General features: G+C 32.8%; 2 protein-coding genes across 7 annotated transcripts in view; one reads left to right on the plus strand and one right to left on the minus strand.

The window, feature by feature from the left end:
* Positions 1–10,071, minus strand: part of LOC131955908 (helicase domino) — a 33,172-nt gene extending 23,101 nt beyond the window's left edge. For all 6 annotated transcript variants that reach the window (XM_059320220.1, XM_059320219.1, XM_059320221.1 and 3 more), the window contains exons 1-12: positions 9,887–10,071; positions 8,749–8,888; positions 8,417–8,575; positions 7,581–8,296; positions 7,395–7,494; positions 6,626–6,767; positions 6,170–6,302; positions 5,740–5,925; positions 4,312–4,452; positions 4,047–4,227; positions 3,867–3,943; positions 3,604–3,756 (exon numbers count right to left, since the gene is read on the minus strand). In XM_059320220.1, coding sequence (XP_059176203.1) covers positions 3,604–3,756; positions 3,867–3,943; positions 4,047–4,227; positions 4,312–4,452; positions 5,740–5,925; positions 6,170–6,302; positions 6,626–6,767; positions 7,395–7,494; positions 7,581–8,296; positions 8,417–8,575; positions 8,749–8,875 — 2,115 coding nt within the window. In that variant the 5' untranslated portion in view covers positions 8,876–8,888; positions 9,887–10,071. The remainder of the gene's footprint in view (positions 1–3,603; positions 3,757–3,866; positions 3,944–4,046; positions 4,228–4,311; positions 4,453–5,739; positions 5,926–6,169; positions 6,303–6,625; positions 6,768–7,394; positions 7,495–7,580; positions 8,297–8,416; positions 8,576–8,748; positions 8,889–9,886) is intronic.
* An 18-nt stretch (positions 10,072–10,089) lies between these two features.
* LOC131955911 (nucleolar complex protein 4 homolog) lies at positions 10,090–15,242 on the plus strand. Its single transcript, XM_059320225.1, has 14 exons — positions 10,090–10,303; positions 10,974–11,088; positions 11,181–11,284; positions 11,581–11,664; positions 11,796–11,945; positions 12,052–12,118; positions 12,257–12,312; positions 12,557–12,665; positions 13,357–13,417; positions 13,689–13,799; positions 13,991–14,154; positions 14,293–14,375; positions 14,770–14,874; positions 15,108–15,242. The coding sequence occupies exons 1-14, from the start codon at positions 10,202–10,204 to the stop codon at positions 15,204–15,206; spliced, it is 1,410 nt and encodes a 469-aa protein (XP_059176208.1). The 5' UTR covers positions 10,090–10,201; the 3' UTR covers positions 15,207–15,242.
* The last annotated feature ends 14 nt before the right edge of the window (positions 15,243–15,256 follow it).

Here is a 15,256-nt window from a genome sequence, read left to right on the forward strand (position 1 = left end):
ATGGTGACTCTAAAGCTCTAAAAATATGTCTGACATAACTTCAAAGGATAACAAAAATGTAATGTTTCTGAAATAACATTGTGATCTCAAAAAGCAGATCAGGATCATTATGTATATTACTGGAAGTTAATTTAAGAGACTTTTAGCACCAAAGTAAAACAAGTCAAAATGGTGACTCTAAAGCTCTAAAAATATGTTTGGCATAACAAAAATGTAATGTTTCTGAAATAACAATGTGATCTAAAAAAGCAGATCAGGATCATTATGTATATTACTAGAAGTTAATTTAAGAGACTTTTAGCACCAAAGTAAAACAAGTCAAAATGGTGACTCTAAAGCTCTAAAAATATGCAGGGGTGCCACTCATTTTTTAAGTGAATCCTGAAAATGAATCCCAAAATTTTACCAATCCTGAAACTAAAATTTGAAATTTTTGAAACCCTGAAACTTAATTCCGCGCGGAATTTCAAAATAAAATGGACTGTTATTTCATTATTTTTTTAGACATTTGATTCATATATTATTATGTTCAATTTACATGTCTTTAAAATGGATTTATTTTCTTTGTAACAAGCTTCAAATAAAAATTAATCTTTAAAGGATTGTGCTTACAACAAAATTAGTTTACAATGTTACTCCCATCTCTAGGCCTACCCCATAATGTGCTATTGTAGAACTCCCCCCCCCCCCCCCAACCCCCAGACAGCTTTTATAACATAACTATTTAATTTTCCTAGCTTGAGTTAAAATGTGTAGTCAGCCAACTGTTAAGTAACAAATATTTTGCTAACCTCTACGTCTTGTTGTTGAATAATAAGCCCACTATATGCAGACCTCTAATAAGATTGTCACTGTATTAAAATACAGGGTTGACTTACTGTAGCTATTCAAGGCTTTAATTATTAACAGCCACAACAAAAACCTTAAACCCTTTTTTCCCAATCAACACCAATGGGGTCATCCATAAATGATGTCACGCTTTTTTGACGATTTTTACCTCCCACCTCACCTCGGTCACATATCGTCACAAAAAGCCAGACCCCGCCCTCTAAAATGACGTCACACCTCAACCTACACCCCCCCCCTAAAAATTGCAGTCGAATTTTTCTAAAAATACGATATTTTTCCAAAAATCTTGTCTGACCTCTGTCAACATAGAGTATTTTAATCAATTCCTATTACACTTTATTGAAACAATATTCTAAAACGCGAAATAACGGCTAAAATTAGTTTTCTAACATAGCTTTTCGATAATGCAAAAGTGTGATGTCACACCATCTGAACCCCTCCCCCTCATGACGAAATTACGGACCCCCTCCCCCTACGAGTGTGACGTCATTTATGAACGACCCCAATGCCCCCACCTTTGATATACATGATGACGTGAAGAAATATTGTGGAAGTTTTAAGTTCATATCGCGGAATAACAGAATTAAGTTAATTTTAAAAATAATTTTAGAAGTAACTACGCAAGTAATACTCATGTCAGAGATGTAGCCGCCCGACTAAGTGAAAAGCTGTTTTTTTTACAAGCGGTTGGGAGGGGGCAGTGATAGCGGCTATTTTCAAGGTTGTTTAAACATTTCAATGACGTTTTACCAAAGTAAAAAAAAAAAAATTAGATGTAGACCCTGCTAGATCGTGTAACTAAATTATAGCAGGCCTACATATTTTTTTTTACTGATATAAAACGATGCAGATCTAAAAAAAATTTCTTGAATTAAAAATAACCACGTTAAAATTAAACAGCGCTTGTACTTGTAGAACTGCCTTGACCGAGAGACACGACTCAGACTGTGCTTGCGTGTTCTCGTGACGTAGGTCTTACGGTCAGCGCGACCTTGAAGAAGCGGGTACGAGGTGGTAAAAAGTGACGGTAAAGTTGAGTGAAAACAGCACAGTTCTATTTCATACATAAAATAGTCCTCCAAATAGATTTTTTCTTTTCTTTTTGTAATACCAAATACAAAAAAAAAAAAAAAAAAAAACTTTTTTCGGAGCAAAATCTTTGTTTTTTTAAAAGACGATCGGCGATGCTAGTGAGCTAGATCTAGTAATTGTAGAATTTAGTTGTTTTATTACACAGCCTAGCGGTATCCCATTGATGACATCACGTAAATAATACGAGTTTTACCCCCAACCCATATCGTCATAAAAAATAGCCAGACAGCCACACCACGAATGACATCAAAAAGTTTCGTTTACAGCCTCACCCATCTGATACAGCTGATTTTTATTTGGTCCTTGGCGCACGCGTGAGATTGTTGCTGACGTCATTTACTATTCTTTTTTTTTCGGAAAAGGCTATTAGCGGGAGTGTTGATGATAAAAACAATTTTTACAATACCAAAATTTTCAAGCTTAAAACGATCAAAATTTTTTTTTAAACTGCAAACCCGGAAATTTTCAAACTCAAATCTTGCGAATCCGGAAAGGGAAAAAAATATGATTCTCGAATCCGGAAATCCGGGATATCCCGGAAAAGTGGCACCCCTGAATATGTTTGACATAACAAAAGGATAACAAAAATGTAATGTTTCTGAAACAACATTGTGATCTCAAAAAGCAGATCAGGATCATTATGTATATTACAGGAAGTTAATTTAAGAGACTTTTAGCACCAAAGTAAAACAAGTCAAAATGGTGACTCTAAAGCTCTAAAAATATGTCTGACATAACTTCAAAGGATAACAAAAATGTAATGTTTCTGAAATAACATTGTGATCTCAAAAAGCAGTTCAGGATCATTATGTATATTACTGGATGTTAATTTAAGAGACTTTTAAGCACCAAAGTAAAACAAATCTAAAGCTCTATATATGCAAAATGCTTCTTTTGCCCAATAAAAGAAAATGCCTCTCCAAGGTGTGTACTTGGGTATCAGATGAAGGTTGCCCATGCATTAATATTGTCTCTTTACAGTATAGTCAGAAATTCTAAGTATTACATTTGTCAAGTTTTTAGAAACCCCTACAACACATTTTCAATTAATAAAGGTGAATAAGAAATAAAGATATGTGTAAGAATGTTTTTTTTTTGTCAATATTTGTTATGTATTTATATATTATAATAAATCTTGACTTTCAGCATCATAGTTTTAGGATGGTTGAAAATTTTTTACATTTCGAGTATCCCGCATTCGGCAGTAAAATTGTTACGCTCTTAGTTAAATATTTAGTTTAGATTAAGTTTCTAAAATAAATCTTAAGTGTTTGAAAAAGACTAAAATGTTACAATACTGTGGACCATTGTTTTATTTATCTCAGAATTCTAAAATAACACCAGTTTAAAAACAAGTGTCTCAAAAATGATATTTTGATCTCAAAAACAAAACAGGATCAGTTTGCATTTCTGAAAGTAATATAAGAGACTTTTAGCACCATAATAACAAAGGTCAAAATGGTGACTCTAAAGCTCTATTAAAACTCATTTACATTTAAGTAGGTAATAGCCATACTTACTTTTTACCATACAGTCAGCCCCTAAATGTCCAGATATTTTGTCATGTACACAAAAAAGCCACTTAGTTGGAATTATTTGGCTAATTCAGAGAAGCGAGAAGAGGATACAAACTATTAAATAAAGCAAGTCAGTACTCCATACCTTAGAACCAATAGACTCTTCACTACTTTCATAATCAAAAGGAATTTGACTTGATGGCTCATCTAGCATCTCCTTAGGTAAAGTTTTCAAAAGCTCTTCCAATGGTAGTTCACTCTCTTTTTGCAGTTCTTCAACTTCCCTCTTAGTAGCATTCTAGAAAGACAATTAGCTACCAATAAACTATTTTTTACTATTAAAAAAAAAAATTCCTAAACAAATTAGTCTGAATGAATAAGGCAAGCCAAACACAGTAAAATGCATACTTCATCTAAGCCAGATTCTATTTCTTCTCTTTCAATTGTTTCCTCATCATCACTAGCTGTACCAACTGGTTGAAATTCTGAAAGTAACAAAATAGTTTAATATCTAGACCAAATTTTAAAAATTCATAATACATTATGCACCAGTTAATTTAAAAATAATCTAATCTTTTCATAACATACCATCCCCACTGTCAATTGAAAACTCTACATCTGAGGATGTTCTGCTACCTTCAGCTTTCTGTAAACCTTCCGTTAACCAAGATGAATATTTCTCAGTTTGGTCAACAATAAAACTAAGATGGAGATCAAGTGCTTTTTTTTTCTTTTCTTCAAGCCTCTGGGTCTGTTTGTATTGTACAACCTTAAAAACAAAAAGTTATGTTATTTGATGCACCAAGCCTAGTCATGGCAATATTGGACTATTCAAAAAGATGAACAAAAATACCTTCTCTATATTTGTCCAAAACTCTTTAACCATCTTTGCCATCTGGCTAGCTATTTTTTTAAGTTTGATGGCCTCTTCTTTCTCTGCCCTCATTTCTTTTTGTTCTTGTTCCCTGAAGTGATTTGAAACCATCCTTGCAAGCTAAATAAAACAAAACAGAATTAGTCATTTAGCATAGACCAAAAAGACATTAAAAATACAAAATTAACTTTACAAGTTGTACAAATATTTATCAACTACTAGTACTAGGTACACCTAACGAATTTTTCAAATCAGACACACAACCTTTCTGCAAAGTACTAATGATTTTATTAATGTGGGTACCAATTCTATGTCTATAGGACAATTGGAAAAAAGTTATGCGCTTAAGAAACTGGTTTTACACTTTGCTGCCCTATTAGGACCTGACTTAAGCAACAATTATCTCAAACCTAGACAATTTTTTTAGAACAGGTATAACGTGCCTAACTTATACCGTGTCTTAATCCTACTTCGTTTTCAAAATATTTTCAATTGCATCCACAACAATCACCTTCATATCAATTTAAAGAGGAAAACCACCTAAGTATATAAATTAAAATAAGTTAAATGACTCAATGAGAAAATAAGGGGGGGGGGGGGGGGGGGGGGGGGGGGGGAAATTAAGCCATAACACAGCTTCAAGTCTGTATTTTAAAATTGACAAAAAAATTACTAAAATAAAACTGATATGTAAAAAGGTTATTTATTTGTAACTAAAGTTAATGTACATTTAAAAAGGAATATGCTTGGTAAAATAATTTATTAAGAGTTGAAAAACATTAATAAAAATGCACCATTTCTTAATTAAATTCTGGCAAAATGTAGCAGTAAGGACCTATTTTTTGACAAAATTACGCTCAGTGATGTGGCAATGTTTTTCAAGCTACAAAAACATGTATTCTTCCTTTACCAATATAAAAACAAAAAACTTATTGAAGAGCTGAAGTTAATACCATTTTTATTAGTATAGGCTAATTTTTTATAAAATAACTAAGTGGTGGAATAAAATAACTAAGTGGTGGGAAGTAGTGAAAAGGTAACGAAAATTAGCAGAGACCTCTATTTTTGGCAGTTTGGAGTATCTTCTAGTACAAACAGATAGTAAAAAAAAAAAAATAGCTTCCTTCTCAATGGACAAATGTCAAGATTAAATTTTCCTAATTGAAATGTATTTTCTCACATAGAATGTTAATTTTTTAATATAAAATTTAATACATTTTCTCTATCTTGATCAAATAAATCATTACTTGAAAAAATAAATGTGAAGAGCATTCAATTAAAATTATTAAATATATATATAGAATATACATGCAGTAGGTTTAAAAATAAATGGGAGTAAGTTAATAAAAATTATAAGAAAAAACTATGACAAAAATGTGAGAAATGTTAAGATGGCGATAAAAGTACCTTTTTGGATGCAGCCTTCTTCCATTTCCTTTCCTGAATAAAATCTGCAGCTAACCATGTCATTTCTTCCAATAAATAATCCCAGTGAGCCTTTTGTCGTGGTGGCTCTTGAACCCTTGGCAGCCTTTTAGCAGACCAAAGACCTTCTTTCCTCAGTTCATTTACTCGCTGCAATACTTGTGCTTCCTTGTTTGAAAAATAAAATGTGGAGAATTGTTCATGCATATAAAAACCAATATACAAATTTAGGTTCACAAAAATCTAATGTCAAGCTGTCATTTACAAATGGGTATTGACCCCTCAGTTCAACAACAGCATTATAATGTAGCCACATGGTAATTGAAAGATAATATGCCATAGCTTCCAGAATGAGTTAGTGGCATTTTTAAAATTAAGGGTTTTTTAAATATGTAGTAAACAAATAGGCTACCTGTTTGGCTCTTTCTACTATGACATCTTGAGATCCCCCCGTAACACTTTCGTAAACAGAAGATATAGACTGTTGTCTGGACCTACTTGGTGATACACTTGTAGTTTTCTGGTTCTTTGCAGATAGTGATTGCCTAGTAAAGAGAATAAATTTATTACAAGCTAAATATACAAATACACTGCAACGGAAAAAGCAGGTAAGATAAGGCAAGAAAAAAATGTTGTCATCACTCATTCAAAAAATACTAAAGCATTTTCAAAACAAGCACATGAACTTTAATCTAAGGTTGGTGTTTAAGGCAACATTTGATAAAACAAAAGCATCTCGGTAACCAACCCATAATATTTATACCTATATTACTTGTGTAATATTCAGACTACAATTAAGTTAAGCTTCGCACTTAAAAATATGAATTTTAGGTTTAATTTTACATAGACTTGCATATTTCAGACATACCCCGATGAAATACCAGACTTCAATATCTGTGCACTTGGTTTTATATCAATCATTTTAGTCAAATGATGCTGAAGCTCTGAAGATGAAGTCATTGGTAATGATGTGCTGGCCAGATTCACAGCTGTTGTTGATGAATTTACAGCTGTGGAAATTTTTTACGGTAATACTGTTATCAATGCACAATACAAAAATTGGAAATGGACAGACATAACATTCGCACTAATAATTTTATTAGCAATAATAAACCTGACACTTAAGGGTGAAAAGCAACAGCTATTGAACTAGATTCATGCATATAGATTTTTCTGAAACATCTCGAAAATAAAAAGAACTCTCAATTAGTCATGATTGTTAATTAGCCAATAAACAAAAAATAAAAATAAACTCAAGCTATTTTGGCAGTAAAAACAAAGCTGGAAAAAAAAAAACTGCTTAAAGCTGCATTTGACTCGTATTTTGAAGTTAATAAAAATGAACCAAATAAAAAAGATAGGAACTTGGTGACCATGCTAACAGTAAAACAACAAAGAAGCTAAATCAGGCAGTTAAAAGAAATAATTCCTAAATACAACATCTATCATATAAATGAGCAAATTAAAATTAACAAAATGAACACAGCCAGAAGTGCCAAAATTGTAAAGACCCTCGATACCCTTGACATAGGCAGTGAGCTGCCTAAGAAAGTCATCAATTCCCGAGGCGTGATTACCCAGCAAGCTAGGGTTAGTGTTGGTGAAAGATGAAAAAGAGGCAAGGGACTCGCTACTACCTTGCTGATTCAAGGCTGATACTGATGGTGGAAGCGTAGTGGATATGGCCACTGGGGTGGCTAGTGGAACATTACTGCCTACACTGGTCAGCACCTTAACCTGCAGAAAGAAAACTTACCATTTAGAAAAACCAAAACTAGACTAAAAATACTGCATAAAATTGTATTTTCATAATTTATCCTTACCTCGTCATTGATTCTCTTCTCTAACAACTCATCATCATCATCACTATCAAGTTTGCTACCCTCTAGAAAGTTAAGCAAAGGCTGAGTTGGCCGCTTTTTCCATGTATGGAACTCTGTTATATTTCCCCCACCTTGTAAATAAAAAAGTTCTGTTAAGTGCTCCCTGTACCTTCCTTTTATTTCTTGCATAAGACGCCTTTTGTGTGAGCAAACAGAGGACCTAAATTCATCTACTTCTTTATTAGGAGCAGGCTTCTGTTCAAGTTTAATTTTTTTGGGAGAAGGTCCTGTTGAGGTGGGTGAATCTGACCGCTGTGGCAAGGTGAATAGTTTTAAATCACTACTCATCGTTACTATATTGGTGTTTGAATTTGAAGATGGTAAAGATGTTGCTATCATCATAGCACCAGCGACAGAATTATTTCTTTTCTGACCTGCACCAGTGGGTGACTGTTGCAAGGCACTCATACTTAAATTCTGTTTAGTATTCTGGTTGGAAACATGGTTGGCAGGACTTGCTGTGGCCAAGTGATGGATAGTACTGCCACTGCTTGACACTGAGCCAGACTGAAGCTTATGTTGAAGAAGCCTAGCTGTTTGCTGTTGTTCAATAGCAGCAGCAGTCCCGGGATTTGATGTAACAAATGTGAGAGGGGTGCCTGAAGTCTGCAAGAATTGCACACCTGGTGCAGACACTGTCGATAAGCCAACAATACCTGAAACAAATATCAAAATTAATGTATTCTGGTAACAGATGTATTAACATTTGTTCAATGCATGCTTCTTGATTACAAAAAATGTGAATGTCACTTATCCTACTTATAAAATATGCACACCTGTTGGCAATTGGTGAATCAGATTTATAGTTTGAGGTGACACCAAACGGGTATTAGACAGAGATGCATTAGAGATTAGTAATGGCTTATCTGTAGTTGAGCTATTCCTTGGTAAGGTGAAGGTGACTGTGGTAGGATACAATCCCCCAGACAGTACAGCTATAAAGAATTAAAAACTTGTTACATAACATTTAGCCTAGCCTATACTTAGTAATTAGGCCTAATGATCTATTGTAATTTTATCATATTTATTTAAACAAATGATTTTCCTTCTTTAAAAAAGTAACTAGCATTATTCTCTCAAATTTAGAAATGAATCTAAATATACTCACTAGTTGGCTGATCTGTACTTAATGCACTGTCAGATGTTACCACTGAAGGAAAGACTGCAACATTCTGCTGATCACTTGTTGCAGGAAAATTCTGAACAACCTGTTTATCAGCATTACTTTTCTGCATCTTAAATCTTCACCTAAAAATGTAAAAATTAATATTTAAAAGAAAATGTTTTTATAATGACCAGCTGAATAAATTAGCTAACAAGTGGTTAAGTATAGTAACTGCTAATAAAATTGTAGACAATTCTGCACTAAATAGATATAGACTAGTCTAGATCCTAATTCAATCATGCCCTGGTGAAGTCTAGATCTAGAAATCTTAAGGAATGATGGCAGAAATTTTACTCCGAACATTTTTTTTTCAGTTTTCTCTCCTCTTGGGTAGTCTTGGGCCTTGGGGAACATTGTGATCAATGCTGCTATTAGATCTAGTAGGCCTACATCTTAATTCAATCATGTCCTGGTGAAGTCTGATGATCTTAGGCTTTAGGGCAGATGGCAGTAATTCTCCTTGGGAACAATTTTTTTCAATTTTTCTTCAGTCTCTTGAGTAGTCTAGTCTTGGGGTACACTCCCTTATTCATTGATTGTTCAAAGTAGATCTAGAAGCCACAAATGACTTTTTGCCAATTCCAAAAAAAAATTGTAGACCAAAATAAAGATTATGAGTAGATTCTAGATCTATCACTCGCCAAGAGGGGTAACTAGAGTCTAGATGTAGAATATTAGATCTAGAATCTAGAAATCTAGATCTGCCAAGCCAACGTCAACGTGCGCAATGTGGCCCATTCGATGATGATACGACCTGTCCTTTATGATTAATCTTTTTAAAATAAAAACTACTGAAATCATGGTCGCAATACAACTGGATCAAGTCCAGGTCTTGAGGCGGATACCTAAGCTGAAAAGTGCACTATTATTTTCTGATAGAAAGTTCCATGACTGTAATTTATAACGTTTCTTTCTCCCCATCTTCTCAGTAGCGTTCTCTGGATCTGCTGATAGTGGACACGGCGTGAACGATAAAAACCCTCGCGTCTTTCTATATTCTTGTGCGCATATCTTGTGCGCATTGCAATGATGAGGAATATATAGGACCGCCATTTTGATTGATAATTTTTCTACGGCTTACCTGAAATTTTTTACAAATTTCTCTCACATTTGTCGTCCATCATGGCCAAAAAGCCCAGTTCCAACCGAACCAGATATTTAACTGGACATTTTAACCGTGCGTGCACAGTGGCGGATAAGAAAAATCGTCAAAATCTAAAAAATTGTGCCTTCTAATGCTCAACGGTTCCTCACGACATAAGTTATGTCTAGCCGCAATGCACGTACGCATGCGCCTATTGCTACTTCTCGGAGTCTCCCATGATAGCTTAACGATTGGCTGGTTATTTTGGTATTTCATTCCCATTGACTTGGTGGATTACAAAGCGGAAGCAGCATGGATACTTCACTGGTGAAGAAAATTGTAAAAAAAACAAAACTAATCATTAAAGACAACAGCAATGCAAACAAGATAATGGATATATTAAAATACACACAGGTATCCTTATATTTAAAGAAAAAAAAAACTAGATATTGGAGATCTAGATAATGTCTAATATAATAGCTTGAGAAGTTAGTGACAAGGCCTAAGAATAAGATTGGTTATCTTAAGAAGAAGATTTAAGACCTCAGTAGCCAGAGTACTTAAACTTGGATTGGAACTGATGTCATGATTGATATTTGATAATAAATTGATATTAAATAATATTGATTTAATAGAAAAAAAACATTTTACTAGTGCCTAGGTAGATTATATATTTTATTTAAGTTATAATCATAATCATTTAATGATTCTAACTTTCTAACTATTATAGATAGATACTCTACAGATAACTAGATCTAGCAGCTAGCTGCTAGCAGATTCATTAGGGCCTACTAATTTTAAATTTAATATTAATTATAATTACTATAAGTATATTTAGCCTATATATTTAGTATATATGGCCTATCATAGTATAGGCCTAGATCTAGTTCCTTACTCATTTATTAAATTATTAGCTGCCTTTTTAGTTTTTAGTGAACTTGGCCTGTTTATAATAATAGGGCCTAATTATATTAATTAGCTTAGGGCCTAATTGATAGCCTCTGATAGCAATTTGATAATTTTAATTTGATAGACTTTAAAAATGCAACTAAAAGTAAATGCTTTCCCTTTTTTTCTTCTACAGTGTAAAAATATTCAAGTAATCTGTCTAGCCTGCAAGTCATTGGCAGAGATATTTTCCCATTATATTTCGACCAAAGCTATTTTGAACACTTCAAAAATAACTGCAGCTGAAGAGGGTAAGTTATTTTCACTTAAATTAGCAGTTACAGGCCATTGCATACAATTATTTTACCTCTCTTTTTTATTGTATCAATGATTGTTTCTACAGATTTAAGTAAAGAAGATCAATTTTCAACTTGGCTTAAAGAGCAGTTTGGAACTACTTGTGATGTTTTGTGTGAATTTTTATCTCATAAAAATGTTGAAGTTCAGGTAATAGCTTATAGGCCTAAAATATTTATTAATAACCATTTGTGCTAGGCACATATTACTGTATTATATAGTGCCCTATATTATATGATTTTTTCACATATTTTTGGTTATGGTTCTTCTCTAATAGCCATGCCCTTAGCTTGACAATAATAATACTTAAATCCATAAGCTTAAGTGTTAAGTTTGGTTTGGAGTTGAAATATCTTTTAAGCAATGATTGTAGATATTTGTATTAGTGTTAATAACTGATAGAGAGTGAAAGCAGATTTTTTTCCACACCATTCTTTATATTATAGGAATCTTCTTTGGCAGCAATTGTTACACTACTTCAAAGTTTATTTGAGTGCAATTGTGATGATATCAGTGGACATTTAATTGGAGTAAGTATGTGCTAACACTGAGAATAAATAACTTGGTGTTTTCCTTTCGCAGTTTTATAACTAAAAACCATTTACATAAAGCAGAGGACTATATTTTGATAGTTTCATTAAACTGTTTTTTTTTCTTCAAGAATTTGATTACTCAACTGTTGAGTGAGGATGAAGATCGGTCAGCCATAATAAATTGCTTACCATCAGATGTATCGCATTGGGAAAAAGGAACAAAATTTTCCTCAGCCTGTTTGACGCATATAAAAAACCAGATAAAGCATAACAATGAGGTGAACCTACTATTGTTTATTTTGTTGCCCATTATTTTTTGTTAGTTATTTGTGCATTATAATAAAGTTTAGATTGTAAATTAAATCTATCATTTTTGTTCTTTAGCTACACACGAATGTATTTTTATTCAACTGCTGGAGGTTGATTAAAAAAGTTGCTTCATATAACATGGGTATGTATGGTTGAGTTATCAAAAAAAAAAACTTTTCTGTCTGCTCTTTAGTAATTCGAGAAAGGGATACTTAAGTTATAGTATATTAAACCTGAGTCATTACAAAATTTGAATTAGATTTTGAAATTCTATTCACAGATAATTCAACATCTCGTCAGCTTACTGGAGTAATATGCAATTTCTTATCTTACAAGGTAATGGTTCCTCTTCCAAAAATACTAGTGTTTTTTATTACCTTTTGACAGGCACTTTAAATAAGAATTAAAACAATTATTGCAGTAGAAATAAACCTTACAGTCTAGCTTTCATATTTTTCCAGTCCTCAGTTTCTTACTCTCATTGTCAATTGCTTTGTAGATTCTATTCCCTCAAACTGGGATGCTGAAAATGTTTTTCTATTGCCATAAAAATTCATTTTAAAAAGTAATGTATTTTCAGATACCTACTGAATTATATAGGGATATTCTAACTGGTATATCGCCTATAATGGAGAAGATGTCTACGCCACAGAGGCTGACAGATTTTTTGTCACATTCATTTGATATTGGTAACTAGTTGTGTTTTTTATAGCTTTGTTCGTTTAGATCAGGGGTCTCCGAACTTTTCAGTCCGAGGGCGGCATTAACAATCAAATTTCAGTTCGGGGGCCAGTTTCTTCCAGTCATGTCTTTGATTTTTCTTGGCAAAGTTCCTCAGCCATCACCAACACACAATTTTTCCTTGGACTAAAAGATCTCCGCGGGCCGGGTGAGAGGACTTCGAGGGCCGCATCCGGCCCGCGGGCCGTAGTTTGGAGACCCCTGGTTTAGATTAAATAGATAGTTGTAAAGGTTTAACATCTTTATACATTGATTTCTTTAAATTAACATGTTGAAATGATGTTTCTGTGAGCTTGTTGATCATGCTCTTTAATTAAAATATCCATTGAGACCAGTCAGTCTGAAGATGAAGTAGAGTTCAATCTTTTTTCTTTTACCCATGCATACGAAGAGATTCTGACTAGTATAAAGCCTGGGATTCTTCACTCTCTGAGACATTGGTCAGACTCCCTGGTTTAGCACCTATATACTGGGACCAGTAAACTCTTTAATGACCCAAATTTACAGCACAATTTTTTTATCTTTTTTATTTTATTGCTTTTTTTTTGTGATTTCACTGTTGTGTACATAAAAATATGTGTGTGAAATGTAGTGCACTAATTTGTTGGTCAATTTATTTGCTTTTTTTTTAAATTGTAGGTGGGGCTATCAGTTTGATGAGCTTGCATGGGCTTTTCATCCTAATGCATAAGCATAATCTGTGAGTATTATTTGTAACATACACATTAAACCAATTTTGCAAATTTAGGTATAAATTATAAATATACAGTAAGACACCTATTGTAGACCATCTTCAAAATAGACAAGTTGCTGGTCATGTTTGGCAGGGTAGTTCAGTGTTGGTGATAATAAGCATTAAGGGCCACTTGAATTCAATCTATTATTTATGGAGTAATCTGCATAAGTCTCAATATTTATTATTTAGAGATATGTAAATGAATAAAAATTTAATTTTTCATGTAATTTTCCAGGGACTACCCAGATTTTTATAACAAACTCTACTCAATGTTTGAACCTCAAGTGTTCAGTGCCAAATACAAAGCCAGATTTTTCCATTTAGCAGATACATTTTTATCATCAACGTATGCCACCCTTTGTTTTTTATATATTTAGGTTATAACAATAAGCTGTTGACCATATTTAGATTCAATTTACTATGCCTAGTATATTAAAGATGCATAAATAGAATAACTGTAAATTTGCTCCATATGTAATTTTTTTCTTTTTTTAATTGGAGGGAACTAATTTTTTTTTGCTTTACATTTTGTTGTAGGCATCTTCCCTCATACTTGGTGGCAGCATTTGTAAAACGTCTGGCAAGATTATCTTTACATGCTCCAGCGTCTGCTGTATATATTATTATACCATTTATCTTCAACTTAATAAATCGCCACCCAGCTTTAAATGTCATGCTGGGTAGATCAGATGGTCCCACAGGTAAGTCAAACAGCCAAGGAGTCACTGTTAAATTAGTGATGGTCAGTTCCACCTTCTGGGACTTTATACTACAAAATAATTTTAGAGTTCTCACAAATAAATAACTTTGTTGATGTGCACTCTCTGCTCCATTTTCAGAACTTGATAGTGATCCCTATATGCCTGATGAAAAAGATCCATGTAAATGCAATGCCTTAGAAAGCTGTTTGTGGGAGTTACAAGTAAGTATAACAAGTTCTGTATGTTTACAGAAGTACAAAACATATTGCAAGTCAATGAAAAATGTTGAATTTGTTATCAAAGTTAAACCATTTTGTTTCATGGTGGTTGACATGCTAGTTAAATCAGGATTTAAAGCTACAGCTTATATTTTTAAGGAACCCACTTGTGTATGAAGAATGAATTTATATATATATATATAATTTTTAAAAGTTAAATTCTATTTAAATAGATATGTTCTTGCATTAAATTATCCACTATATAAACATGATGTACTGAGACAAGAATTTTAAAGCCGTTAAATTCTATTTAAATAGATATGTTCTTGCATTAAATTATCCACTATATAAACATGATGTACTGAGACAAGAATTTTAAAGCTTTCAAAACTTGCAGGTATTAGAGAGACATTATGATCCAGATTTGTCATTGAAAGCCAGCAAAAGAAAGACTGAAACAGAGACAGATTTGTCAACTTTATTAGAAGCAACATCTACTGATGTAAGTACCTTTTTTACATAAAGTACTGACTCGTCTTTAGACCTAGTGATCCATTGGGCTGATGAAGTAGAGTTAATAACTTTGCATTTATAGCTATTTTTTTTTATGGAACAAATTAGAAAGAAAACTAAATGAAAAATTTTTAGCTCAAATATATTTATTGCTTAATTATCTTTAGGTCTTTCCTATATTTATACATTTTTAAGTTAAAAGAGAATTTTACCATTCCACAGATAATTGGAGCATATGGAAAAAAGATAAAGAAAGACAATGTTCCAATAAATTTTATGAAGATTGGTGGATTATATTTATCAGATGGTTTTGTTTTATAAATCATTGACTAGAAATAAATAATTTACTTTTACTTCTGTTTACGAGTTGT

This window comes from Physella acuta, unplaced genomic scaffold, assembly GCF_028476545.2.
Source record: "Physella acuta isolate Inbredline_101_S28 unplaced genomic scaffold, ASM2847654v3 ptg001115l, whole genome shotgun sequence".
NCBI classification, from domain to species: domain Eukaryota; kingdom Metazoa; phylum Mollusca; class Gastropoda; family Physidae; genus Physella; species Physella acuta.

Excerpts from the sequence above, each read along its gene's own strand:
- LOC131955911 (XM_059320225.1), top strand. The coding sequence starts at position 10,202 with ATGGATACTTCACTGGTGAAGAAAATTGTAAAAAAAACAAAACTAATC. Across the intron at positions 10,304-10,973 it reads ATATATTAAAATACACACAG|TGTAAAAATATTCAAGTAAT; the intron begins GTATCCTTATAT and ends TTTCTTCTACAG. Across the intron at positions 12,313-12,556 it reads GCAATTTCTTATCTTACAAG|ATACCTACTGAATTATATAG; the intron begins GTAATGGTTCCT and ends ATGTATTTTCAG.